The sequence below is a fragment of the Sorex fumeus genome, unplaced genomic scaffold (genome assembly GCF_029834395.1).
Source record: "Sorex fumeus unplaced genomic scaffold, SorFum_2.1 ptg000008l, whole genome shotgun sequence".
In the NCBI taxonomy this organism is placed as follows: Eukaryota; Metazoa; Chordata; class Mammalia; order Eulipotyphla; family Soricidae; genus Sorex; species Sorex fumeus.
In genome coordinates, this window is record NW_026606065.1 from 32,985,986 (window position 1) to 33,013,911 (window position 27,926).

General features: G+C 43.7%; 1 protein-coding gene across 1 annotated transcript in view; it reads left to right on the top strand.

The window, feature by feature from the left end:
• The first annotated feature begins 7,013 nt into the window (after positions 1-7,013).
• The window catches only part of UGGT2 (UDP-glucose glycoprotein glucosyltransferase 2), a 128,100-nt gene continuing 107,187 nt past the window's right edge, over positions 7,014-27,926 (top strand). Inside the window, exons 1-4 of the mRNA XM_056109679.1 lie at positions 7,014-7,173; positions 12,174-12,256; positions 25,101-25,231; positions 25,863-25,975. Of these exons, the coding sequence (XP_055965654.1) occupies positions 7,028-7,173; positions 12,174-12,256; positions 25,101-25,231; positions 25,863-25,975 (473 nt within the window). The 5' untranslated portion in view covers positions 7,014-7,027. The remainder of the gene's footprint in view (positions 7,174-12,173; positions 12,257-25,100; positions 25,232-25,862; positions 25,976-27,926) is intronic.

Below are 27,926 nucleotides of genomic sequence, written 5' to 3' on the forward strand. Positions count from 1 at the left end.
GCAACTGAAAACATGAAATAGAATTTTAAATTTTAAAAGTGTTATGCATTCCAACAGATGTACAATGTATTCTAAATACTGACGTTGTTATGGGCTGAAATTCACTCACATTCGTCTCTAAGCAGGGACACGTTTATTGTCACTGCTTCCTAGTTTGCCACTGAATGCGTAAACCACATCTATTTCGTCATTATACTTCAGTGGACATTTGAGCTGTCCATTTTGTGCTATTGCAGACAATAATTCTATATGCTTTCTTGTAGTAGTTTCCTACAAAAGTTTCTCTAGAGCCAAAGTTGACACACGATTTGGCTAGTGAGCCAAGTGGGTATAGCCAAATGCAATCTGAATGGTTTTCACGTGTTTTAATTAAAGGGAAAATAAAAAGGTCTCGTGATAGATGAAAATAAAAATTCAGCCTTGGGGAACATCTCCACAACACTTGTGTATTTTCTAGGAAGCCTGAGCTGACATCCAAACCTCCTTCAAAGCAACATCGTTTCATCTGTTCTGGAAGTCTTTCCTAAAGACTGCCTCCTCCTTTAGTTCCTGTCATTTGTGGTTGTGTGTCAGTGCTTGCCGCATAAAACTTTTTATAGCTTTTTTTTTTTAGGTACCAACTATCTTCTCAGCTTCAAACAGTAAAGTCACCTAGGGTTTGAGACCATTTGTCTTGTCATAAATTTAAAGTAGCTGCTCTGCAAATGCTTATTTGCGTTGTAGATCAGCTTGCCAGTACTTTTCAGATGCTTCCCCTGGAGTGGAAAAAAAATTGTACAGCTTCTCAGGTTGCTGGATTTAAACTTAAAAGATAATTTTAATTATAAAATTCACCCAGACTCTTTGTTCATTTGTTTGGCAAGATTTTGAGAATTATTTTTTCAAACATTTGCACTCTTTAATGTTTATGTGCTTTGTACCCTGTTACCATACCAGACCCAATATCAAAGGGACAATAGGCGTTTATCATATCAAGATCTCTCCTCTTGGCAGAGAAGAAAGGCCGCTGGACGACTCCACAGCTCCCTGAGAATGCACCAGGTCCCAAAAAGAGCCAAGATCACCGGGAAGTCCCAGATGGGGTAGGTGCCGCATCCCGCCTCCTCCAGATGGAACCCCGGTGACCGTGAGCCTCTACAAGTATAGCTCGAGTATGTGGGAACCAGGACTTTTATTCCAAACCGCGTGGCCGCTTATGTGGCTGTGCTACATCTCCCTATATACAAAGTGATCAATGGAAAGTAAATCATCCAACGTTTCTCCCTGAAAATCAAGCTTAACTCTTACACAAATCACAACACCCAATAGGAGAGAGAGAACAAAAGGGAATGCCCTGCCACAGAGGCAGGGTGGGATGGGGGGGTTGAGGGGTGGGAGGGATACTGGGATCTGTGGTGGTAGGAAATGGTCACTGATGGAGGGATGGGTATTCAAAATAAATAATTAAAAAAAAAGATCTCTCCTCTTCACTCTCCCCTTCTTAGTTCTATGGTCAGTCAAAGGGTTTGTTTTCATTGGACATTGCCTATTTGTCTTGCTTTGTTTCTCAACCACCTCTGAATGAGAATCTCTAGTACTTGTTTTTCTTCTGATTTACTTGATGTAAATAAGCCTTACTTCCCTTCTTTCCCATTATCCCCTCCATTTCCATCCACATTATAGTAAAAAGCAAAAGTTCTTCTTTTCTTATGGCTTAGTAGTATTCCAGTGTGTACATTTACTACAAATTGTTTTTCCACTCATGTGTTATTGAGCATGTCAGTGGTTCCCAAATCTAGGCGCTGGTTACAGTGTTGTTATAAATATAAATGTGCAAATATGTATTTTTTAACATATTACTATGTTTGTTTTAATAACTTTGTTAAGTCATTAATTTAGTTATATTCAATATTCCAACACCAATCCCACTACCATTGCACCTTCACACCAGCATTATTTCCAAAAGCTGGAGATTTCAGTCACAAACCCACATAGCTGAGTTTTCCAACAAATTAATTTCTGGACGAGGCCTGTCCAAGCAGTAGGGTCGAGCAGGGAGGGCAGAGGTAATTGTGGAGTGTGGGGGTTTTCGGCTGCCCCATGATTGTGTTCTTAGAAATGATATACTTAGGACTTAATTTTGTGGGTAGTAGTTCTATTTGGATTTTTGGTCTTTAATTTTAAAACTATTTTTTAATTGCTTTTTTTTCTGGAACTTTGTTAATTTTTTTCCTGGAATTTTATCAATAGAATTTTGTTAATTTTTTTAATGAGTTCATTATTGGGGTCAGAGTGATAATACAGAGGGTTAGGGTTCTGCCTTGCATGTCATATGATCCCCAGTACCTCATCTGGTCCCTTGAGCCTACCGGGAGTGATCCCTGAGCACAGAGCCAGGAGTAATAAGCCCTGAGCACTGCTGGGTGCAGGCTCAAAACAAAAATAACAAAAAAAGTTAATTGGTTCTATGTCATTACTATACTATCCTTACTAAAAACAAAAATAACAACAAAGAGTTTGTAAGTTTTACGCCCTTACTATATTGAAAACCCCTGGAAGATAGATATTCATCATCTTTTTCATTGTGACAATTTTTCCATTGTGAGCTAGTCACCTTTGTATAGATGATTTAATTTTGAATGATCAATGGGTTTCTGCACAAAACTGTATTAACAGATACTAAATGTTGCAACATATTCCATCAACATGTTTCAATCCTATGATTTTGTTAAAGAAATAATTCAAATAATAGAAGAAACAGAAGAGTAACTTACCAACCTTTGAAAGTCTATAAAAGAATGCCAAGAGTGCAAGGCTTTCCTGTGACAATGCCCAGATTAATGTCTATGTGTGCAAAGCCCCAGTGGGGAAAAATTGTTGAAATTGTATAAATGCACTTCAAGCCCATGTTCTCCCTTGAACATGTATCTCACTTTTCTTCTCTCTGTGTCTTTTCCCACTTTTTCCTGCTGTGCCCTCTCTTGAACACATACTTCCAAACTTTCTCTATCCTCACATCTTTCTTAGTAAGTCTTAATAAAAACTACCTTGCTTCATCAAAAAAAGTCTATAAAAGACTAACCATGTATGTATGTATGTATGTATAAAAAATTGTTAAATAGCAGATGTTAAGCTCAATATCATCCCAAATGATTACTTTATATAATATGGATTCCATATACTTAATTTGTTATTTGAAAAATCACTGAATTAAACCAACACTAAGAAAATTTCATCAAACATATCTAGGGTTACACATTTGTAAGATATCTGTAATCTGTTTTAAGTAAAATATGTAAATTTCAAAAAATATCAAATATACTGACACTTAAATAAGGAAAAATAAACTATTATTCACTTGATTATGATTTTAGTATACATAATCTTGCCTAGGGAGTAGAAATATAAAAGTCATATAAGCCTATAAATTGTTCCTAATGAAATGAAGAGTAGGACACTTCGTGTATTTAAGATATTAAAATTTTAAAAAATGGGAATAGCACATTCTTATAGTAAGAAAAACCCGGAAGACTTATGAGGTGATATTTTTACAAAGCCATCTCATCTGTGAGACTTATTTAGGTGGAGAAAATTAAATTTGTGTTATATTACATGATAATTTTGCAGTAACTTTATCCTCACAGAGCACCACTATTTTCATTAAATAAATACAGTCCATGCTGTATCTAAAAAAATTCAAGATGATTTATTCTACTAAATACAATATTCATATTAAAAAGCAGTCATTAATCACTTTTTCCATGACAATGAAAGCTGCTATCATCAATTTTCGTTCATATTAGCCCAAAGTGAATAACTCTGAATAACATTTTGCTAAAAAAAATACATTAAAGTACAATTGTGTCCCTGAACTAGATTTAATTCATACCAATCTGTACCAAAAAGTTATTAATAATGGATATTAGAAAGCTTTGCTGCTCCACTAACTTCAATGACCTTTGCTGAATTACTCATATTTTGTATTTCAGTTTTTCTCTCTGTCCTTAGAAATGACATGCAGAAGAACGTCAGAGTCCCTGGTGGATCTGAAGCTGGCCTCCTACCCCGGGCAAGGAGAGACAGAGCAAAGAGCCTGCCTGCTTGAGATGGGTAGGTGGCTTTCATGCATTTTTTACGTTGAATAGGCAAAGTATCTCTACTCCAGGCTTCTCTGGAGTGGTCAGACCTCTGTGGGCACCTGCTGTAATCTACATTCTCGAGAGTATTACTTTGATGTGCTTCTCTAGAGGTCTAATGGGGGTCATGTGCACAAAATCCAGATGATCTTAATAACACGTGCCTCTTTCAAAGCTGTGTCCTTGAAGTGTGGGGTCAGCGGCCAGAACAGGGAGGGAGGAAGGAGCAGCTAACTCCTGTTCACTAGCCCCTGGAGGTCACATGCTCCCAATAACTGCCTCAAACACTTCACAGATCACCCTGCCCCCACCTACTCTTCCTTTCGTTTTGTGAATGAGGACACAAAACCAGGAATGACCAGGTTGAAGGAAATATTTCAAAACCACTTGCATTTCTGAAAAACAAAACCAAGAAAGCTAAACCATAAGCTAAAATATCAGATAAATTAGATAAACTGACAGCCCGGGATTACTTTCATTTAATTTGCCTCAGAATAGATGTCGCATTCTCCACTGGTCTGAACTCATACTGGAGTGTGCATTAATATACATGTTAGTATTGTCCTTCAACAGTATATTTTTAATAGGACTTTTTCTATGGCAAGACATTTCCTTAATGATTTGTTACCCCTCAGATATATTGACACTGAAGGTTCTGTGTCAATATTATTTTAGTCAAAATTCAGCCCCCTCCCCACATGTAGGAATGAGAAATTAATGAAAGCAAATAGGCGCAAAGATTCACATCTAATATGAATAGAAATGAATTTGCCTTTAACTGTCTGCCTTCCTAGCCATAAAACAGGACTCTTTAATATTTATTGAGTCCCAGTGACATGTATTGTGCTAGATACTATAAGGAAAGCTAAAAATGAATAAGGCACGAGTCCTTGGGGAATATACCATCTGTAGTAGCAAAAATAAGTACTGTATTCAAATTTTAAAGTGGGAATAATGACAGTTAATCTAAAGGTATTCTAAAGTGACAATTACTCTGAAGTGGTATATGACAGTTAAAGAGCTTATGAAAAATAATAATAAAAAAAAGATATAGGAGGGGATCATACCAAGTAGTTGGGAAATCAAGGGTTGTTAAACTTAAGAGTAAAGATCAAGTAGGAATTTCAAAGCAGGAGTTTAGGACGCCATAGCATGCAAAAGAAATACAGCAAAGGACAAAGGCAAGTGATCAGTCTGGAAACTCTGAGAAACGCAGATTCCCTGCTGGGCCAAGGAGTAAGGGGGGAGGAGGAAGAAGGAATAGATTCATGCATGCCTTATACTATTCTTTCCCAGCTGCTGCTTCTCTTTACCATATATTTTAATATTTATAATACATTTGCTCTTTTCTGAATAGAGAAAGAATCATTCTCCACCAGAGCAGATGCTTGACGCTCACCTCTGCCCAGTTCCTTTAAAATAAAATTTTGATTTGACAAGTCGTTTCACTGGAAAGTCAGTTCACTCTGCTGCAAGGTCTGGTTTTGCATCTGCTGTCGGAAACTTGAACTTCGGGGTCAGACAAAGCTTGGTTAAAAACAAGAGTCAGTCACCATGGCTGTGTGCACCCTCCTCCCCACCTCCCCAGTCTCCCAGTGGCAAAAACAGCAGCCACTTTTCTCTGTGTTTTCAGGGGCGAAGGTCCCAGGGGTTCTGTTCACTGGGCGGGTTGCATTCCCTGGGGCTGGCGTCGGATCCGAGCTTGCATTTCTGATGAGCTCCAAGTGGCTGCTGCCTGCGTGAACACTTTTGCTAACAAAGGCTTTACAAAGCCAGCCCCGGCAAGCATCATCATCTGTGTCACCTGGGTCCTTAGTGCTGACATGCAGGTCCTGCTGACCCCGCAACGGTGGAACACAGCTCCAGCAACGTGGCATTGGACAGATCCTCCAGGCGATGACTCCATTCAGCCACCTAGGCACGAGAGGTTGGTTGTTGGATGAAAGATATCACTAAGTGCCCCCCATCTCCTCCCCTAGAGGTGGGTGTAACATGGGTGCCCGATGTTGCTGTTGACACACTTCCTATAACTTCCACGGCAGTTGGGGCCGTGAGTTCAATGAAGGGTTTGTCTTGCATGCAGGTAAGACCTGGGATGGATCTTACAGCACCGCTGGGAGGGGCCCTTCCAGCACAAAAGCCCCTAGGCATTCACTCCTGGGTGGTGAATGACCCCCCCCCCCCGCACCCCCCGCACCCCCCCCCCCCCGCGCAAACAAAGTCTCCAGGAGGGGAAGCAACAAAATTTGACAAGCAACAAAATTTGAGATGCAACAACAAAATTGGAGAGGCAACAAAAGTGGAGAGCCAACAAAACAGATGCAACAAAACTCGACAGGCAACAAAATTTGAGAGACAACAAAAGTTGAACGGCAACAAAGTTTGCGAGGCAACAACAAACTCTGAGATGCAAACAAAACTTGAGATGTAACCAAATCTGAGATGCAACAAAACTTGAAAGGCACCAAACTTTGAGATGCAACAAAACTTGAGTGACCACAAAAACTTGAGAAGCCCAAGGCGCTCGTTTTGGGACTCTTCCTAGGCCCTTTTAAATTTTTTTTTTTTTTTGTATAGTCTCAGCACAAGCCTTCCCTTCCCAAACGCGGGCATCTGCCGCGGGTCTTTGCGCCCCGCGCTGCCCGGGAAGGTCTCGGAAGACGCGGACAACCCCCCCCACCCCCGCCCCCGCTTCCCCCGCGTTTCCGGGAAGGCGCCGCCCGCACCGACGTGGCCCAGTCCCGGGGCGGAGGATGCTCGGCCGGCGGCTCCCAGCCGCGCGCATGCGCAGCGCAGCGCCGCCGCCGCGGGCCGCGGGTAACGGCCTCGGGCTCCCCCCGCCGGAAGTGGGCGGCGGCGCGCCGGGATTGGGGGGCGCGGGGGAGCGGGTCCGGCGGCTGCCCCTGCGCGCGATGGCTCGGGCCGCCTCCCTGCGGCGGCTGCTCTGGGGCTGCGCGGCGCTGTGGCTGGCGCTGCTGGGCACGGCCTCGGCGTCCAAGGCGGTGACGGCCCACCTGGCCGCCAAGTGGCCCGACACGCCGCTGCTGCTGGAGGCCAGGTGGGTGCGGGGTCCACGCGCGCGGGGGGAGGGGGACGGGGCGGGGAGGCCGGGGACGCCCCGCACCCCGCCGGCCCGGACCCCGAGCCCCGCGGGGGGCTCGATCCCCGTTGTGTCTCGGACGGGCTTCGTCTCGGATGGGCCTGTGCAGGAGGGAAGGGTGCGGTGGGTGCGAGGTTTGCGCCCCATCCTCCTCCAGCTGCTGCGTCCCGCACCCCGAGGCGCAGAGTCCGCACGGGGGGCTGTTGGGTTGGTGGTGGTTTTCAGCGCTTGGAAGTGGTGCCCACGTTTAAAGATCTTGGAGCATTCGTGAAGTTGTTTTTTTTTTTTTTTTGAATTGGCCGCCGAAGCCAATTAAAAACTTTCACCCAGGCCAGCCCGAGTAGAAAGAAACTCCGGTCCCCCTTGCCTCCAGGCATCACACCACGTTGCCCCACGATGCCCATCTCATTCTTTTTTTTCTTTTCTTTTTAAATTTTTAAGCGGAGGGGCTGGAGCAATAGCACAGCGGGTATAGGGCGTTTGCCTTGCACGTGACCAGCGTGGGTTTGATTCCCAGCATCCCATATGGTTTCCCAAGCACCGCCAGGAGTAAGTCCTGAGTGCAAAGCCAGGAGTAGCCTCTGAGCATCGCCGGGTGTGACCCCAAAAGCAAAATAATAATAATAATAAATTTTTTAAGCGGAGATGTCATTAACGTGATGGGAGTTTCGCGGACTTAACCTTGGACATCATCTATTGCGAGGGACCTGTTGCCAGGGAAATTTAGAAAACTGGCAGCGGAGAAACATTCCTTGTGCTACCTTAGACCTCTTTCTCTTGCGCCTAACGGTTTTTCTTTCCAGGTTTATAAACTATCCGTGGCCGCTGCAGCCAGTCTGCCTACTGAATTTGTGGTTCAGATTTGGTTTCAGGGATATTGTAGGGGGATCCACCCGTGAGATCCCACGGGACTTGCCTTTCTTAGGTGTAATGCCCTCTGGGTCCATCCATGGTGTCCTTAATGTCAAGATTTCCTTTTGGAGGTTGAGTAGCACTCCACGGGACACAGCTATTTCCCTGGCAAGGCTGTTATGAATGTCGCAATGCACGGGGATTGAGGTGTGTCATTGTCAGTCACATTTCTGACGAATATCTTTGGAGGGTCACTTACATAGTGTTTTCCATTGCAGCTGCACCAGTTCCCCGAAACAGTGCCTAAGTTCGTTTCTCTGTCTCACCAACGTTTCTATCCCATGTTTTCGGGGTTTATTTTTAGGGGGGGCAGCACCCTGGATGTGTTTAGGGCATACCTCCTGGCTTCTGCCCTCAGATCACTCCTGGTGGGCTCAGAGACCTTATGGGGAACAGGGGGTCGAACCTGTGCCCCTGCGTCCCTGGCAAACCCCCAACCTGCTGAACTATGGCTCTAGCCACCGGCTGGTATTTTCGGGAACAGCCATCTCCACGGGTGTGGGTTCTGTACCATGTGGGTCTCATGGCCTTTTTTTCTGGTGATGAGTGACACCAAGCACTTTTCCATGTGCTTACTGACCCTCTCTTTATTTCTGTTTTTTTTTTTTAAATCTATTTCTGATCTCAGTCCATTTGTCTTATTCTACCATGGTGCCATTTGTATGGCCACAATTTGAATATTTTGAATGTGAATCACTTTGCTCTCTGTCTCTTTCTGTTTCTGTCTCTGTCTCTCTGTCTCTGTCTCTGTCTCTCTCTCTCTCTCTCTTTCTTTCTCTCTTGCACACGCTCACATACTCTTCGTGTCATCCAAAACTATGGCATCAAGGCTGATGTCACGGAAACCAACCTTAGTTTTTTTTTCCTTATGGAAGTTCTAGGGTGTCAGATCTTAGGGTCCTGTCTTCAATCCACTTTTGAGATAAAGTTCTTCTGTGGTGTCCAGTGGTGATCTCATTTTGTTCTCTCTCACATGGCTGTCCAGATTTCCTGCCCCCTTTTATTGAAGAGACTGTCTTGTCCCCATTGTATATTTTAGCTCCTTCGTCAAAAGTTGGCCATAACTGTGCAAACCTGTTTCTGGGGCTTTATTATGTCCCAGTGGTCTAGGTGTCTGGAGAGTTGAGTCCTGCTTACTGTTCCCAATATGGGGGTCTGGTCAGTATGATTTTGGTTACTGGGGCCAGTCATCGTTTGAAAATATTACATGCTCAATACAGTATTGCAAGGCCCACAGCCATGTAGCTTTCATAACAGTGTATAGCTCTCATTGTTCCATTTTATTGTTACTGTTAATTTCTTGTTATGCCCAGTTAAACTTTATCATAAGTATTTAGTAATAAAATGGTGCTATAGGACTCGGCATGACCCTCGGTTATGCATCCCCTAGGGTACTTGGAACTTATTCCATGCTGCTAAGGGCATGCCAGTTTAGCTTGCAATCAGGGCCAATGTTGGTCCTTTCTGCTGAACCCATTCAGGAACCAGAATGATAGTGAGATGGGCAGGGTACCCGTGGTCTGCTCATATTCAAACCCCAGCACTGCCCAGAGTAATCCCTGAGTACCACCATGTGTGGGCACCCCCCCATACACACACACACACACACACACACACACACACACAAAGATGACTTTGATACTAGGGCTTTTTTATGGGGCCATACAAGTCTTTCAGTTCACTCTAAAATTTTGAGTGTTCTGAACTTTGTCCTGTAGTGGGTACAGTGTCACTGTCATCCCATTGTTCATTGATTTTCTCAAGCGGGCCCAGTAACGTCTCCATTATGAGACTTTGTTGTTACTGTGTTTGGCATATCGAATACATCACCGGTAGCTTGCTGGGCTCTCCGAGAGGGGCGGAGGAATCGAACTCGAGTCGGCCATGTTGGCTGCGTGCAAGGCAAACACCCTACCGCTGTGCTATCGCTCCAGCTCGGCCATCGCACCAGCGTTGGTGGTATAGTATAGTGGGTACAGTGTAGGAGGCAAATATGAGTAAGGTATGTTTGCCTCCTAAGGAAACTGATACTGCTTTTTCCAGGAATAATTAGAGGCGGATAAAGGTACATTTTTGCAGCAACACGTTCTGTATCTTATACATTGAAACTGAATTTATTCCACTGGTGTTAGCTGGATTTTGGAATCTACTTATAACTTCCGTCATGTACATTTACCCTGTAAATGCACAGCTACATAATTTTTTTCTCTGTGGTAAGCTGTTTTTGGAACCCAGTTATTTGAAAATACATAGCATATAAACTAGTGAGGAAATTGGAAACACCTGGTTTTTGGCTTGTTTTATTACCCCCTCACCTTTTTCTGTTTGTTTGTTTGTTTGTTTTGGGGTCACATCTGGTGATGCTCAGGGCTTACTCCTGGCTCTGTGCTCAAGGATCACTCCTGGTGGGGCTTGGAGGACCACATGTAATGCAGCGGATGGAACCCAAGTGGGTTCTGTGCAAGACAAATGCCATACCATGTGTATTGTTGGTCTAGCTCCCTCTTCCCCCTTTTTAAGAACTTGGACCCAAGGTAACCATTAGGTCGGTGGTTTCCAGCATGTTTCAGCCGACCAAGCTCTTGTTGCTTCAGATGGTCTCCCAAGGATTTTTCCAACTCGAAGATTTAATGATGAGTTGCTAGCAAATTGCCCCCAAAGCAATTCCAGAAGAATTCCAGGACTGCTGGCCGCTGGGAAATGAAGTGACTCTTCTCCCCCAATTTTTTTTTTTTTGCTTTTTGGGTCACACTGAGCAATGCTCAGTGGTTACTCTTGACTCTGCACTCAGGAATTACTCCTGGTGGTGCTCCAGAGACCATATGGGATGCCGAGGATTAGAGCCCAGTCGCCACGTGCAAGACAAACACCTTACCCACTTTACTATCGCTCTGGACCTCTTCTCCTCAACTGATCCTGGTGAAGGATCATACTTGATGGCGAAAGTCTGGTGGCAGGAAGTGGTCCCTGACCCGGAACTGCACAGTAGGGGCGCTTACTGTGGTGGGTGGACGGCTTGGTTGAGTCTGTGCAGACTAAGTTACTCCCTGTGGCCCTGAAGGGTTTGGACCATGTATCCCACCCTCGTCCTGTTCAGTGTCACCCCTCTTTGCCTTGGATTTTAGCTTCATTTTATGCCCTGAGTTGAACACCACGAAGGATGCCTGTTGCAGGTGATGTTGATGGGTTGGTTGGTTTTCTTCATTCCCGGCCCCACTTTTGTCACGTGACTGGTTTCGATCCCGAAGATAGATTGTGTGTCTCAGGTGCCCTGGATGCTTCCATTCCCGAGAGGCAGCAGTTTAGCTTAGCCCAGGGCTGGAGAGGAGCTGGTGGGAGCAAAGACCGCACATGGGTCTCTTCCCTAGTTTAAAGAGGAACATGTGCATGTTGAGGTGTCTCATGCTTTGCCCTGTGAAGGACTATGTTCACTTATTCCTTTCATTCTAGAAGGATGTAAATGACTTTGGCCATTTTGTCTTATTACACTCAGGGAAAATGAAAGATTGGGCTTTCAACTACAAATGTGCTGTGATATACTAATTTCCTGTTGATTTTTAAAAATTAAGGTACTTTCTGTTTTAAATAATAGTATACACCAAGTCATTTATATTTGTATTTAACTACTTAATAAAAATAATATGACAGAGTTGTTTATAGAATCAGCTTTTTAAAAGTCTCTTTTTTCTTTTTTCTACTTTTTATAACATTTTCTTCATTACTGTTAAGCTATACTTCTCAGAGGTTTTTCACCTGGTGAAGACATGAGGTATTTGTTTTATATTTATAACTTGTAATGAGGAAAAACAAAGTAATTTTTCATGCAGACTTTACTGAATTTGATTATAAACTGTGCCTGGGAACCGTAACTCAGGTAAGACTTATCTATTTGTTTTTGGTGTTGTCATAAATGGAAATCAGGAAGTTGACTTTAGCTTTTGGAGATTTTGTTTTTAACCATGTAATAATTTGACTCTGAAGAATTGCTTATAATATTTAGACCAGTTTCCATTTCTGTTAACTGATTTCTTTTATTTTTTTAATAGTGAATTTATGGCAGAAGAAAGTAATGAAAAATTTTGGCAGTTTTTGGAAACTGTGAAACAAATAGGAATTTTTAAGGAAACAGGTAAGTGATATGCGTGATTTAACTTATAACATTTATGTTCATGCGTTCAGAATGTGCAAGTAAAACTATTGTTTCTCAGGTCAGGTCAGTAGGTTAGAGGTGCTTAAATTTGGTTTAAGCTGCAGAGGCTAAAATGTTTATTATAATGAAAAGTTATTTTCATATCTATTGAGAATACAAAAAAATTGTATCAACATGGAATCCTTCAGGAGTGATATTCTTAGCTTTTGTAGACATAGAAGAAATTTCTTGTGATTACAAGAGAGTAGTAGGTTCGCTTTCAATGACATTTTACTCCTTGAGTTAAAGTATTTTATTTACATATTGGTTAGGGGGCCACAGCTGACAGTGCTTGGCATTAACATATCACTCCAGGCGGTGCTCAGGGCACCATGTAGGGTGCCAAAGATTGAACCTGGGTCGGCCATACACAAGGTAAATTCCCTGTCTGGCTCTCTTGAATTAACATATTCTCGGGGCACAATTCAGAGGCATAAAACTTTACCACTCTCACCATCTCTACCACCGTAGTCTATAGTTTGTATTTCCTCCCCCCAAAGTGCTGTTCTTTGACAGGAAACCCGCTGGAATGCTTTCTTGCTCAGGGAGCACAGCGTTGGGAGAGATGAGGTGGCTGGGCTCCGAAGAGGATGGGAGCACAGAGCTGAGTGTCAGGGTCTGTGGCCCTAGAGGCCGGTTCCGCTGGAGAAGACAGATGGCTGGCACCTTGTCAGATGATCCGAACTTTAATAGGACCCTGGGGGGTTACGGAAAGGCACAGCCAGGGTTGCAGAGCGAGGCACCGCTGTCTTGGTGACCAAGACCAGAGCTGAGTCGGAACGGTAGGATTTATCCAGGGGGCAGAGGATCAAGGCCAGGACAGGAGACAAGTAGAATGTGCTCAGCAACTTGGGCTGCTTTGACGTCTGCTTTCAACCCCATGTGAAATTGTTGGCTTTGTATTCTGGTCATTTTAGTTTCAATAATTGAGTTAAAAATAGGTTAGATGGGTGGGATGGGGGAGATTTAAAATAGAAAAATAGTAAGGCTAGTCGAACACTGAATTTCCTCATAAAATTCTCAGTATCTCTGTTCTAAACATGTGCCCTTATGACCTTTCATGGTGCCATTTTTTTCATGGGTGAAATAGTCTTGAAAATCAGTCTTGTAGGGACCAAGGAGATAGCTGAGAGGGCTAGAGCATGTGGTTAGCATTCGGGACACCTAGGTTCTGTCCCTTGAGCATGTCCCTAGAGCTGCTTATGGGAATTAGCTCCTGAGCACTGCAGGGTGAGGCCTAATACACACATACACACACACACACACACACACACACACACACACGTAGTCTTGTTACGGCCAGAGATAGTACAGTGCATAGGGTGCCTGGGTTCAGTTCCCAGCACCCCGCAGGGGCCCCTGAGCACCAGGAGTAATTCCTCAGTGCAGAGCCAGGACTAAGCAAGTCCTGAGCAGGGGCCCCAAACAAATAATAATAAAGATAAGTATTGTAAATTTTGAGTTCTTATTTGAAGTTGCTTAACTTGATCAGCATTTCTGCTATCTAAATGACATGCCTGGGCTTCCGGAAGAAGACCATTACCACGTGTAAACTTGGGAATACCTAAGCTATGCTCAAGCTCAAGTTGCAGGTGTCCGTGTGTTTTTCATGGTTGAGCCTAGAGTGGATTGTATGAAATAAGAATTACTGGGACATTGGTGAGGGAAGTTGACACTCAGGGTGGGATTGTTGGAACATTGTATGCCTGGAATTCAACTATGAATGACTTTGCAAATCACAGTACCTTAATTTTTTTAAAAAAAAGATGTAGGTTAAGATAAGATGAAAGGACATTTAGAATGTTTTTAAAAAGAATTATTAACACTAGAAATGTAATTCCAAAATTAATTTATAACGATGAAAGTTAAATGTGTATACTGTGTCGGTGCTAACCTTATTCAGCATAGGGGTGAATTGTATAGATGAGGACATTATACTGAACTTGTTGTCAAGACATTGTCCTCAAGGAAACATTTTAAATCCCCGGCTGTAATTTTTTAGGCAGTTGACTCCCTAAGAGAACCTCAAAATACTCTTTACTATAAAAGATAATTGTGGCCATCTGCTTGCTTAAAAAGTTGAAATATTGAACATTTAACTTTCTGAATCCAGATGCGAGTTTAATGCGGTTTACTGAGAGCACTTTCCATTATATGGCAGCAGATGAAGTACTTTGAGATACTCCATTTCCTGTTTTAAAAAAATAATATCCTATGCTCCTGCCAGAGTTTGTGTGTGTGTTGCGGGCTCAGAATTCAGGCGGCGTGATGTTACCTCACCTGCGGAGGAGCGTGTTGGGAGTTAGAAATGTCAACCAAGATTTATCCGACTCCAGATACCTCTTCCTTTTCACTTCTCCGCGGCACAGCCTCAAAGAATTCATTTTAAAGTTTTCCGAGATTTTTTTTAACAGATTCTGCATAAATAGAGTTGCCAGTATATTTTTAATGGAAAAGATTTTCTGAAAATGTTATGACATTTCTAACTCAATCACTTGTAACTGAGAGCCGGCTTTGCGGGTAGCACGACGCTTGCTGTTTGCATGTGTCACATTTGGAATGCTTGTGGAGAACCCAAGTAAGACTCCCCAGTCATTTGACATTTGAGTGAGATTTAGGCTGAAAAAATATTTATTTTATATATAATATGTATTTACCGGATAAAATACTGGAGCTGGAGCGATAGCACAGCGGTAGGGCGTTCGCCTTACAAGCGGCCAACATGGCCAACCCAAGTTCGATTCCTCTGCCCCTCTCGGAGAGCCTGGCAAGCTACCGAGAGTATCTCGCCCGCACAGCAGAGCCTGGCAAGCTCCCCATGACGTATTCGATATGCCAAACACAGTAACAACAAAGTCTCCAATGGAGATGTTACTGGGCCCGCTCGAGCAAATCGATGATCAATGGGAGGGCCTTTACTTTACTTACTTTATTATATATATTATAGCACAGCGGGTAGGGCGTTCGCCTTACAAGCCGCCAACATGGCCGACCCGAGTTCGATTCCTCCGCCCCTCTCGGAGAGCCCGGCAAGCTACCGAGAGTATTTGATATGCCAGACACAGTAACAACAAAGTCTCCAATGGAGACGTTACTGGGCCCGCTCGAGCAAATCGACGATCAACGGGAGGGCCTTTACTTTACTTTACTTTACTATACATATTATATATACACATACACACACACACACACACACACACACATACATGCGCTGAGCGGAAGAGCCTGGAAGTTAACAACAGCAGGAATGTGTTTGGTGATTGAATTTACAGGGAGAAGGTTGAGATTGAGAAGAAAAGGTGTCTGGGCAGAGCACTGCCCCACACCAGTGTTTAAGGCATAATTAGAGGACCAGCTCACAATCAGGAGTGGGGGTGGCATGGGGGTGGGAAGGAGGGAAGCTGACCCTGGTGGGGGGAGGAACTGGTTTTGGGAATATTACACACCTCAAACTCAAGTATGTAACTATGTAAATCACAATTGAATCAAATACATAACTGTTTTAAAGCACTCTTCCTTCATCCATGACTCTTAGTAACAGGCTTAATCTTTTAATTCTTATGTTAATGTTTAAAGCACGTGTAGAGGAGTACCTACCTGTAGAACAGTCTTTCCAGAATGGGCTGTATGGTCTCCCCTGGGGCAGGGGGAGAGCGCTGGAATCATGGAGATGGGGGCACAGTTGGGGTGCTCTTTCTGTTTGTTCATGTAGAGAGGGAAGGTACCAGGGCAGATCGGGTGCTGGTATGCTGAGTAAATTCTTTTTTTTTTTTTTTTTTTTGCTTTTTGGGTCAACCCGGTGATGCTCAGGGGTTACTCCTAGTTCATGCACTCAGGAATTACTCCTGGCGGTGCTCGGGGGACCATATGGGATGCTGGGAATCGAACCTGGGTCGGCCATGTTGGCTGCATGCAAGGCAAACGCCCTACCCGCTGTGCTATCACTCCAGCCCCATATGCTGAGTAAATTTTTATATTTTTCCTGTAAATGGGATTGGAGGCCAAAGAAGTTTAGAAACCTGATGGAGAGGGAGGGGAAGCTTAAAAAGAGAAATGGTTTAAAAACCAGGGCACAGCTGATGGTGAGGGAGTGCCACATGTCCCCAGGTATTACATACAGATCAAGCACTCCGAAGATGAAACTTTCATCTGAAGAAAAATTCTTGTTGCCTTGGCACGTGATTCCACTGGATAATAATCCAGACTCTGGCGGGCTGGGTTACGAGCAGAAGTTGAGGAAACAGAGATAAGTATTGTTAGGTCTTTACAGTTGACCAGGAGCAAGTAAGATGAATCAGTATCTCGGTATCTGGAAATGGAGGCTGTTTTCAGACATCAGCTGACTAGTCCACTGTGTCCATCCATCCTGGGGTTGAAACCGTCTTGCCAAGTTATGCCAAGATTCCAGATGTGCCCCGTCAGCTCCTGCATCCTCCATTTCTCACTGGTAGAGATGGGCCCTGGCCCACATTTGCTTCCATTGACTCTTCCTTCATCCATGACTCTTTGTAACCGACTTAATCTTTTAATTCTTATGTTAATTTCTTATATGTCCTATAGCTATTGTGTCCTTTTTTGGGGGGTGGGGGTGGCGGAAGACCCTGCTGTGCTAAGGTGGTGCTTGGGGTAGCTCATGAGGTGCCAGAGATCAAACAGGAAATATGCAAGGCAAATGTGCCCTACCCGCTGTACATTCTCTCCAGAATCGTGTCTTTTTTAAATATCAGATTTTTTTAAAGGTAATGTCACCCATGTGTTTTGTGTTGTTTTTACTGTGAGTCTTGCATTATTTCTGGTTCCATTTTTTTTTATAACTTCCTGAAAAATTATCCATAGTCTGTTAAAGAAATAGGAGTGAATTTATTTTCATACGCTACTCCTTCACATTTCTGAAGCGGGAAGTATTACTGCCCAGAATGCAGAGCCTTTTGTAGTTCTTCAACACTTATTCCAGAAATCTGTTGTATGCCTGTTCTGTGTGCAAGACTGGAAAGGTGTGATTGAAAGGCCGGAAAAGATTTCTGACTTTACGGTTTAGAGCTTAATGGGAACGGCCAAATTAAGTAAGTCTAGAGGGAACTGCAATTTTGAGAATGGCTTTGGAAGTGGTATAAAAGCCCTCTCAGTTCATACAGAACCTAGTCCGGGGACATCAGGCAGGCTCTCTCCAGAACAAAGGATATTTAAGCGGAGATGGCCAATCATTTCCCACTCTTCTAGTTTTGATGACAGAAATAACATGTGTGAAGACAGTAGGTCTTTGGCCTTCTCTTTCTCCTGTGAGAAGTCAAGGATACGGCTAATTGTCTTTTCTTCCTGTTACCATCATTTAATTTTGTTCACAATATTAAGACAAGAATAAAAGCCGAAGAGAGAGTACACACAAACTCTCACCACATGCCTTGTTATCTTCAGTTTTCTGATGCCCAGCTAATGTTTGTGAGGAGCTACTGAATTTACTTCCTTGCGCTTAAGTTCCCTTTTGTTGCAGTTTTCTTAGTGGCATATTTTCTATATTATCAGGTCATACAGCTTAGTCTTCTATCCTGTTAATGCCATAATTTAGTACTTTTTTCTTCTTGTTTTTGGGCCACACCTGGCAATGCTCAGGAATTCCTCCTGGCTCTTCTCAGGGATCACTCCTGGCAGGCTCCACAGAGTTGAGTGCTATTCCTGCGGATAGGATGAATGAACTCGGAGCTCACCCACAAGCTTCATGCCACAGTTTCTTCATTTGTTTCTTCGTTCTGTAACATTTGCTCCTTGGTGATACTTTATGAATAACTCCTAGGAATGGTGGCCATGCACTTTTCTTGCACGTGTATTTATGTGTGGATATTACATTTCACAGTTTTGGTTTTAAAGTCCCATCATTTAGAAAGCTCACCATTCTAAGTCTTCTACCTATAGATTCATGCTTCTTTTAATTCTCAAGCATTTCCTTAGAACTTTATAGCTTTCTTTCTCCTAGTCCCTTAATTTTCTACTTCAGAGTTACAATTATAAAACACATATAGTATATATGAAAAAGTATATTTGTTTGCCTGGGGCTTCTATATAATTTTCTTGAAAACCTCTTTTTTTTCCCCCACTTTGTTTCATCTTCACATTTCCTCTGTGTATTCTTTTTTTTTGTTTTCTATTACATCATTTTTTTTTCATTTCATCATCCTGTTAATCGTCGATTGCCTCGAGCAGGCCCCAGTAAAGTCTCTTTCATCCTAGCCCTGAGATTATATTCACGGCTCTTTAGGAGAATGAGACCCATCATTGTTACTGGTATTTGGCATATTTGGTAGGCCTCGGGGAGTTTGCCAGACTCTGCCCTGTGGGCAGGCTACATTCGATAGCCTGCAAGTTTGTCCAATAATAATAAGTTTGTCTTACATCTTATTATCTTATTACCGGCCCTCGGTGGTGCCCCTGGAGCGCTCCAGGTCGTCCTGTCAGGTGCCTGAGGCCGAGCCGGTGGTGCCGTTTCCCCGTCACCTGGCTTCGCGGTCCTGCCCTCTTTGGGCTCTCCTCGTTCGGTGGTGTTCCCCTCTGGGGGTCGAGCCGGTCGTTGTTTGTCACACGGGAGTCGCCTTGCCGTTCGCCCCCTTGCGGCCCGCCGCAAGGGCCATCTTATAACGACATCTTATTATCTCATTCCTACTTTGGACAAACTATTACATCATTTACATTTATATTAGTTATAACTTAAGAATGTATTTTCTAACATATTTTTCTTGGTCTTGATGCTTTCCGGATGCTACATTTTTCTTGTGCTTTGTTTGTTCTCAGCTATCTCTTTTTTGTCAGAACTTTAAAGCGACTGAGATTTTTACTGCACTCAAAAGCTCAACACTGCGTTGCCACAATTTAAGGTTCCGACAGACATGGCACTCGTAGGACCCAGTGGTAGGGCCTTGTCACTCAGCAGAATTGTCACAGTGCCGTGGTGCCCGTCAGAATCCACGGCAGACCACCGGGGGAATATTTTCTGTTGCCCGTGATGCAATCTAATAAGGTTGGCATGGTTGACTGTAGGATTTGGGGAATCAGGGTCATTGTGCATTTTGTGCATTTTGTACTTTTTCTTCACAACTGCCTGAGAAACCAAAGTTCTGAGGCTTTCCTGTCATTCTGACCGGTGGGCCACATGCTTGCTTTCCTTCTCACTCAGCATCCATGTGCATCTCTGCACCTGTTCTCTGAAGGAGCTCGATGCTTCCGCTCCACCCCGGCCTCTCTCTGTGTTTGCCATCCGGTGGACTGGCTTGAGGCTAAGGATAAGGTGAGGAAGATCATTTGCCTGGAGGAAGTCAACAGCTAGGGCAGCGTTTGCTCAGATGCCTTTGAACCTGCTGTTCCTGGCCCATCACCCGGTTCATACAGCCTGTCTGGGTTCACCTTCCTGACCACAGACAGTGTGTCAATGCCCAATGCTCCACATTTGGCTGTAGGACATATGTAATGGAGTCGCTTACACATACTTGGCTTGTGCTCGTTGAGGTATGCTGGGGGGTAGGGGAGGGGTCTGCACTCAGCTAGGTGGGATGAGGCTGGGGTGCGAGCGTGGCAGGTGTTCCACCCCAAAGCCTCATCTTTGGCCCTTTATAATTCATTTCACCAACAGAGAACGACATGGGTCGAGTCTAATTTTGTGCTGATACCCGGAGAGCGTTGTCAGGTGCCCCTGTCGGCTTGTCTGGGCCTCCCACAGGCTCTGCTGCTTGGCCCTGGGGATGGTGTCTCTTCTCCCCTGGACTTGGATGTGTTGTCAGCATTTTGTCTCTGTGGTTAAATCCATCTGGTGCTTCAGAGGATGAGGTGTTGCCTCTCTCACGGTGTAACTTTTTTCTCATGGAGCTGCCGGGAAATGTGAGGCCTCAGGCTCAGAGAAAACTTCACTGCTCTGAGTACAAGCTGTAGCCGCCACATCCACAGATTTGTGTTGGTCCCTTGAGGTCCAGGGAGCAACACAGAGGGCCAGGTGACATCTGTGCCATGAGCGAGTCATGACAAGAGCAGGCCCCCTGGGCCAGACCCAGCCCCAGTTGACTCTGCGGGAGGCATAAGGGCCTTCAGCCACTGATCCCATCTCCCTTGGCCTCCCCCCCCAGATGGCACCATTGCCGTCTTTCTCTCAGAGAGTGAGTGGTGGTACGCATAGTCCCCCTCTCACACACCGCAGTACCCCGGAATGCTGATGCTTGGGGAAGCCTCTGGACCTGCCTCAGCTCTGCCCCTCTGAGTAAGAAGTTCCCAGGCAGCAGTGGTCCACCCAGTGCCAAGGAGTTCAAAGAAAAAGGACCAGGGAGTGTCCAGGTGCTGACCTGACCTGTGGAGCCCTGCGCTGGCTGGACCCAGCGTGGCCCTGCCGTCCCCGTGCTGGCTGAACCCAGGGTTGCCCTGCCATCCCCATGCAGGCCGGCGGGCTCCAGACTCACTGCAGACACCATGGACTCCCTCATGTGGCAGAGAAGAGGGAGAAACAGCGCTTGCCTCCCCTTAAACAGCCTCTTTAGCCGGACACTTCCTTCTCCACTGCCCTCTTCCCTCCGACCGTCTGTCTTCCCAGGGGTTCCAGGAGTTCTTTGGTTGAATTCCAGGATCCGTCTGTCTCTCTGGAGTCTCTGTCGTCTCTGGGGGGTGGATTTGGAGGAGGGAACAGATTAGCTTCTTCCAGGGAAGGGGATGTTGGTTCTTGAAGCTCTGGCTCAAAGTCTATCTCTCCTAAAGGTATTCTGGGCGCTGTCATCACATTAAAACTCTGGAATAAGTGTCAGGAGAATTTATTATACACATAACTGGAAATTGATTAAGTCATATTTAATTTTTGCACTTTTCTTAGACTTTGTGCACATTTCCTAAATTGTGGACAGGGTCTGTGCCATATTTTTTGCCATGTAACTTCACAATCTTGAAGTTGCTGGGTCTGACATATTTAACCTCTTCCAAATAAATTTTCTTCTTCATTTTTCATAATTGGCCTTTTAAATTTCTTTTGAATATTTTCAACTTTATTTAAACACTGATTCACAGAGCTGCTTATAAAACAGTCATTGCAGGTATTCATCAATTGCCTCGAGCAGGCCCCAGTAACGTCTCCTTCATCCTAGTCCTGAGATTATATTCAAGGCTCTTTAGGAGAATGAGACCCATCATTGTTACTGGTATTTGGCATATTGGATATGCCACGGGAATTTGCCAGACTCTGCCGTGTGGGCAGGCTACATTTAGTAGCCTGCCAGTTTGTCCAAAGTAGGAATGAGGTATTCAGTATTCGAACACCAATCCCATCCCCAGTGCCCCAGTTAGCTCCCACCCCAGCCTGCTCCCCTGGCAGGCACAAAATTATTGACTTATATTCCCAATTACAGCGTATGTCTCATATTGATATTACTAAGGTAATTGTCTGAGGAATTTTTTTCTTTTTTTTTGTTTTATATCCAGGTTTTATTCTTTTTTTTAAAAATTTTTTATTAGTGAATCACTGTGAGGTGCAGTTACAAACTTACAAATTTTCGTGCTTGTGTTTCAGTCATACAATACTTGAGTACCCATCCTTCCACCAGTGCCCATTCTCCACCACCGATGATACCAGTATTCCTCCCACCCTTCCTCCCCAACCCTCCCACCCCACCCCACCTCTGTGGCAGGGCATTCCCTTTTGTTCTCTCTCTCCTTTTGGGTGTTATAGTTTGCAGTAGAGGTATTGAGTGGCCATTGTGTTCTGTCTATAGTCTACTTTCAGCATACCACTCCCATCCCAAGCGGATCCTCCTACCACACTTTACTTGGTGTTCCCTTCTCTATCTGAGCTGCCTTCTCCTCCAGCATGTGAAGTCAGCTTCCAAGCCGTGGAGCAAACCTCCTGGTAATTATCTCTACTATTCTTGGGTGTTAGTCTCCCATTCTGTTACTTTATATTCCACAGATGAGTGCAGTTTTTCTATGTCTGTCTCTCTCTTTTTGACTTATTTCACTTAGCATGATACTTTCCATGTTGATCCACTTATATGCAAAGTTCATGACTTCATCTTTTCTAACAGCTGCATAGTATTCCATTGCGTAGATGTACCAAAGTTTCTTTACCCGGTCATCTGTTTGTGGGCACTCGGGTTTTTTCCAGATTCTGGCTATTGTAAACAGTGCTGCAATGAACATATGAATGCAGGTGTCATTTCTACTTTGCTTTTTTGCTGCTCCAGGATATTTTCCCAGGAGTGGTAGTGCTGGGTCAAATGGGATCTCAATTTCTAATTTTTTGAGAATTGTTCAGTTTTCCAAAAGGGCTGCACCAGTCCACATTCCCACCAACAGTGTAGGAGGGTCCCTTTCTCCCCACATCCACAGCAACACCGGTTGCTTTTGTTCTTTTGGATGTGTGCCAGTTTCTGTGGTGTGAGGTGGTATCTCATAGTTGTTTTGATCTGCATCTCCCTAGTGATTAGTGATGAAGAGCATTTTTTATGTGCATTTTTGCCATTTGTGTTTCTTCCTTGAGAAAGTTTCTATTCATTTCATTGCTCCATTTTCTGATGGGGTTGGATGTTTTCTTGCAGAGTTCAACCAGTGCCTTGTATATCCTTGATATTAACTCCTTATCAGATGGGTATTGTGTAAATATCCTTTCCCATTCTGTAGATTGTCTTTGTATTTTGGTCACTGTATCTTTAGCCGTGCAGAAGCTTCTTGGTTTAATATAGTTCCATTTGTTTATTTCTGTTTCCACTTGGTTGTTCATTGGCATGTCATCTTTGAAGATACCGTTAGCCTAAATATTGTGGGGGGTTTTGCCGACCTTGTCTTCAATGTACCTTATGGGTTCTGGTCTGATATTGAGGTCTTTAATCCATTTTGATCTGATTTTTGTGCATGGTGTTAGGTTGAGGTCTGAGCCCATTTTTTTGCATGTGGTTGTCCAGTTATCCCAGCACTATTTGTTGAAGAGGCTTTCCTTGCTCCACTTCACATTTCTTGCTCCCTTATCAAAGATTAGATGTTCATACATTTGGGGTTGTGTGTAGGGATATTCCACCCTGTTTCATTGGTCTGCAGCTCTGCCTTTGTTCCAGTACCATGCTGTTTTAATTGCTACCACTTTGTAGTAGAGTTTGAGACTGGGGAGGGTGATGCCTCCCATCACCCTCTTTTCCCCAAGAATTGCTTTATCTATTCGTGTGCATTTGTTGTTCCATATGAATTTCAGGAGTGTTTGATCCATTTCTTTGAAGAATTTCATGGGTATCCTTATAGGGATCACAAATTTATTTTTATTTATTTATTTATTTTGCTTTTTGGCTTCACACTCGATGATGCGCGGGGGTTATTATTCCTGGCTCCTGCAGTCAGAAATTACTACTGGCGGTGCTTGGGTGACCATATGGGATGCTGGAAATCGAACCGGGTTGGCCAAGTGCAAAGCAAACACCCTCCCCGCTGTGCTATTGCTCCAGCCCCATTGTCTGAGGATTAACTGCGCTGTTAGTTGCTGGTTGAGCCTTCCTGGTCTTGTTTTTGCTCATAGAGTTGAGTGGTGTTCATGAAAGTTTCCCATCTAATTTTCATATTCCAACTGGGCCATCAGTACTATGGAATTTAGAGATTATGTGCCGCCGCATATGCCACTATTTGGGAGTGTTTGAGGCCCTGCTCCCCAGGACCTGTGGGTCTGGGATGATCCAGAGGGGCCATTTATATGCTGGCAGAAGTTGGGTGAGGGCTGGTCTGCCCCCACCGCAAGAAGGCTCCAGAGATCTGGGCCCTACCATATTATGGAAATTTTTTTCACCTGCTCTTGCGTTCATTGGTTGGTGGGACTTCACTGGAATATCCAGGTGAAGCTCATGATTTGAAACCTCTTTTCCAGCTTTTCTCCAGCACTATTTCTTTTTTTTTTTTAATTTTATTTATTTATTTTTAGTGAATCACCATGGGATACAGTTACAAACTTACGAACTTTTGTGTTTTCATTACAGTCTTACAATGAACATTTACCTATCCCTCCACCAGTGCCCATTCTCCCCCACCAATGTTCCCAGCATCCCTCCCACCACCCCCAGCCCATCCCCCACCACCCCACCCTGCCTCAGAGGCAGGGCATTCCCTTTTATTCTCTCTCCTTTTGGGTATTGGGATTCTCAGTAGAGGTATTAAGCAGCCATCATGTTCAGTCTATAGTCTACTTTCGGAACGCATCTTTCAACCTGCTTGGGTCCTCCCAACATCCTTTACTTGGTGTTCCTTTCTCTATCTGAGCTGCCTTTTCCCTCAGCCATGTGAAGCCGGTTTCCAAGCCGTGGAGCAAACCTCCTGGTACTTATCTGTACTACTCTTGGGTGTTAGTCTCCCATTCTTTTACTTTATATTCCACAGATGAGTGCAGTCTCTCTACATCTGTCTCTCCTTTTTTTGACTTATTTCACTTAGCATGATACTTTCCGTATTGATCCACTTATATGCAAAGTTCATGACTTCATCTTTTCTAACAGCTGCATAGTACTCCATTGTGTAGGTGTACCAAAGTTTCTTTAACCAGTCATCGGTTTTGTGGGCACTTGGGTTTTTTCCAGATTCTGGCTATTGTAAACAGTGCAGCAGTGAACATACAAATGCAGATGTCATTTCTACTATACTGTTTTGCCGCTCCAGAATATATTCCCAGGAGTGGTATTGCTCCATCGCTCCAGCACCATTTTTGACTACAGATGTGACCGTGTCAGCTTTGCAGAGAGAGATGTGCCATGGTGTTGAGTACAGAATACTAACTTCCTTTTCGCCTGCATTGTTTTTACAGAATCCGCTTATTCTTACTACAACTTGATCCTGAAAAAAGCTGGACAGTTCTTAGACAACTTGCATATCAATCTTTTAAAGTTCGCTTTATCCATAAGGGCATACTCTCCGACTGTCCAGATGTTTCAGCAGGTATGGAAAAAATACCCGAACCGTATTTGACAAAGACATATCCCAGCAGTGCACATCAATCCAACGTGTCTGTCTTAGGGGTTTGGTTTCGTTTGCGGACTATACCTGGCTCTGTTCTCAGGATTGATCCCTGGCAGTGCTCGGGAGACCATCCGTGGTGCTGAGAATGAGAACCAGAGCGGCGCTTGGCAGAGCCCCAGCCAAGACAGGTGCCTCACCTCCTGTATGATTTCTCTAGCCTGTGTGGCTGTCCTTGGCTGAAACTTAAAGATACTTAATTCCAAAACCTGTCATTGACTTTATTAATCATTTTATCATTGGTTATACTATAATTGAACACGTTATGTCATTTTATAGTTATTTCGGCTAAGGGAATTAGAACAAATCACCACTGTGAAATAGCTATAATGAAAATTTTAATTTAATGCAATTTTCCAACTTAGAAGCATGTGTTTCTTATAAAATTGATTTTGTTATTATACTTCATTCTGCCTGCATATAGATTTTTGCTTTAATTAGAGCAATAACTTAATACTAGTTGATGAGTTATTTTAATCAAAGTAATAGGAGTTTTAAAAATCACATTGTAATTATCAAGTGCTGTTGCTAAATATAATCTTTGAAATCATAGATTGCAGCTGATGAGTCTCCACCCGATGGTTGTAACGCGTTTGTGGTTATCCACAAGAAATACACCTGTAAAGTTCATGAGATTAAAAAGCTGCTGAAGAAGGCTTCTTCAAGGTAAGTCTTTCATGAGAGTTGGCTCCCGGAAAAAAAGCATGTGTTGAAATAACGGGAATTTCTTAAATAAAATATTCTGAAATGTATAATCGAGAATAAATTCTACATTGACAAACAGCGTATCTGCACTGGTCCTCTGGGCCCTTTTCTAAGATGTCTAAGTGCTTTCAGCATTTTGTCTTTATTAACTTTTGATTTTAGATAACAGATTATACCGGAAAACCATAAAAAAAATGAATGTATGTTTTATCTCAGCATTTTTTTCAAATCTGCAGAAGTATAGGGTTTTTTTCCGATTATATTTTTAGATGAAAACTGAATTTGTTGGGAATGAAAATTAAAACTATGTAGAGTATTTTTATAATGTATGTTTTAAGAGTGAGAAATAGTGCAGCAAGGAAGGAGCTTACCTTGCAAGGGACTGACCCAGATTCAATCCCTGGCACTGCGTATTGTTCCCTGAGCCTGGCTGGCAGTGATCGTCTAGCACAGAGCCAGGAGTAAGCCCTGAGCACAGCTGGATGTGCGCCAATCCCCTCACCCTTCCAAAAAAGACCGTAGTAGTAGTAGTAGTAGTAGTAGCACTGTTCATCGATTTGCTCAAGTGGCCACCAGTAACGTCTCCATTGTGAGACTTGTTGTTACTGTTTTTGGCATATCAAATACTCCACGGGGAGCTTGCCAGGCTCTGCCCTTAGGGCAGGATTCTCTCGGTTGCTTGGGGGCGAAGGAATCGAACCCGGGTCAGCTGTGTACAAGGCAAAGGCACTACCCGCTGTGCTATTTGTTTTAAAGTATTATTTCTCTGAACTTTAAAATAATCATTTTTGCATTAAACAGTGACTATATTAAGCAACAATTCATTCTAATACTTTTTTGTGGAAAAGCTTTTCTGTTACTGTGTATTACACAATTTTAGTAAGTTTATTTTTATACAACCAAAATTTTCTGTATATGTGTGTGCTGTTATACTTAATTTTCCCCAAATCACAGTGAAAGATACTACTTACATTTTTCAGTAGCTTTCTTAAATTTTTTTTGTTTTACTTTATCGATAATTTGTTTTCATCAAAAGACAAGAAGCCTATCAAGTCTTTCCCCCTCGTCATTATTACGGTCTTTGCATTTAGGAGGTTTGATAGCCCTTTGTTCCTTTATCTGTGGTGGTTGTGCCATACTGGTTGAGTATATACTGCTCTCTAACATATCCCAGTGTTTTCTAAGACAGTTTTCTCCTTTGATACATTTTTCTTCCAAAATTTCTTAGCCGTATGCGAAATTTCTTGGCCTTTAAATTGAAGTCACTTTTTCCTCCTCTCCCATTGTCTCCCTAAAATGCTTTGGTAGGTTTTTTTTTTCTTTTTGCTGTTTTTTGTAAAATAGGGGCCCCTCCTAGTGATGCTTGGGGAGGAATTGCCCAGGGCCATGCCCAGCAGCACTTGGTCCAACAGGGAAGCTGGGCACTATGCCCAGGCTGTTGGCCCTGAGTGGTCATGTCCTCTACCTCTGATCCAGGGTCAGCTCATTTTGTCAGCATGTTAAAGATCAGACTTTAGGGGGCTGGAGCGATAGCACAGTGGGTAGGGTGTTTGCCCTGTACATGGTGGACCCTGGGTTCAGTTCCCAGCATCCTATATGGTCCCCTGAGCACCGCCAGGAGTAATTCCTGAGTGCAGAGCCAGGAGTAAACCCTGTGCGTTGCCAGGTGTGACCTGAAAAGCAAAAAAAAAAAAAAAAAAAAAAAAAATCAGACATCAGACCCCAAGTCATCGCCCTTGAACGGCCTCTCTGGCTCCTCATCAAGCTGCTCAACGGCCATGATTCCAGAGACTCAGAAACAAATCTCGAAACCCAGCGGCTTTTGGCAGAAATGTGTCCGGACCCTGCAGTAGGTTACTGTCGCCGGGCCACCCCAGGGGGGAATGGTGCTGTCCCTCCACCTGCTCCCTCT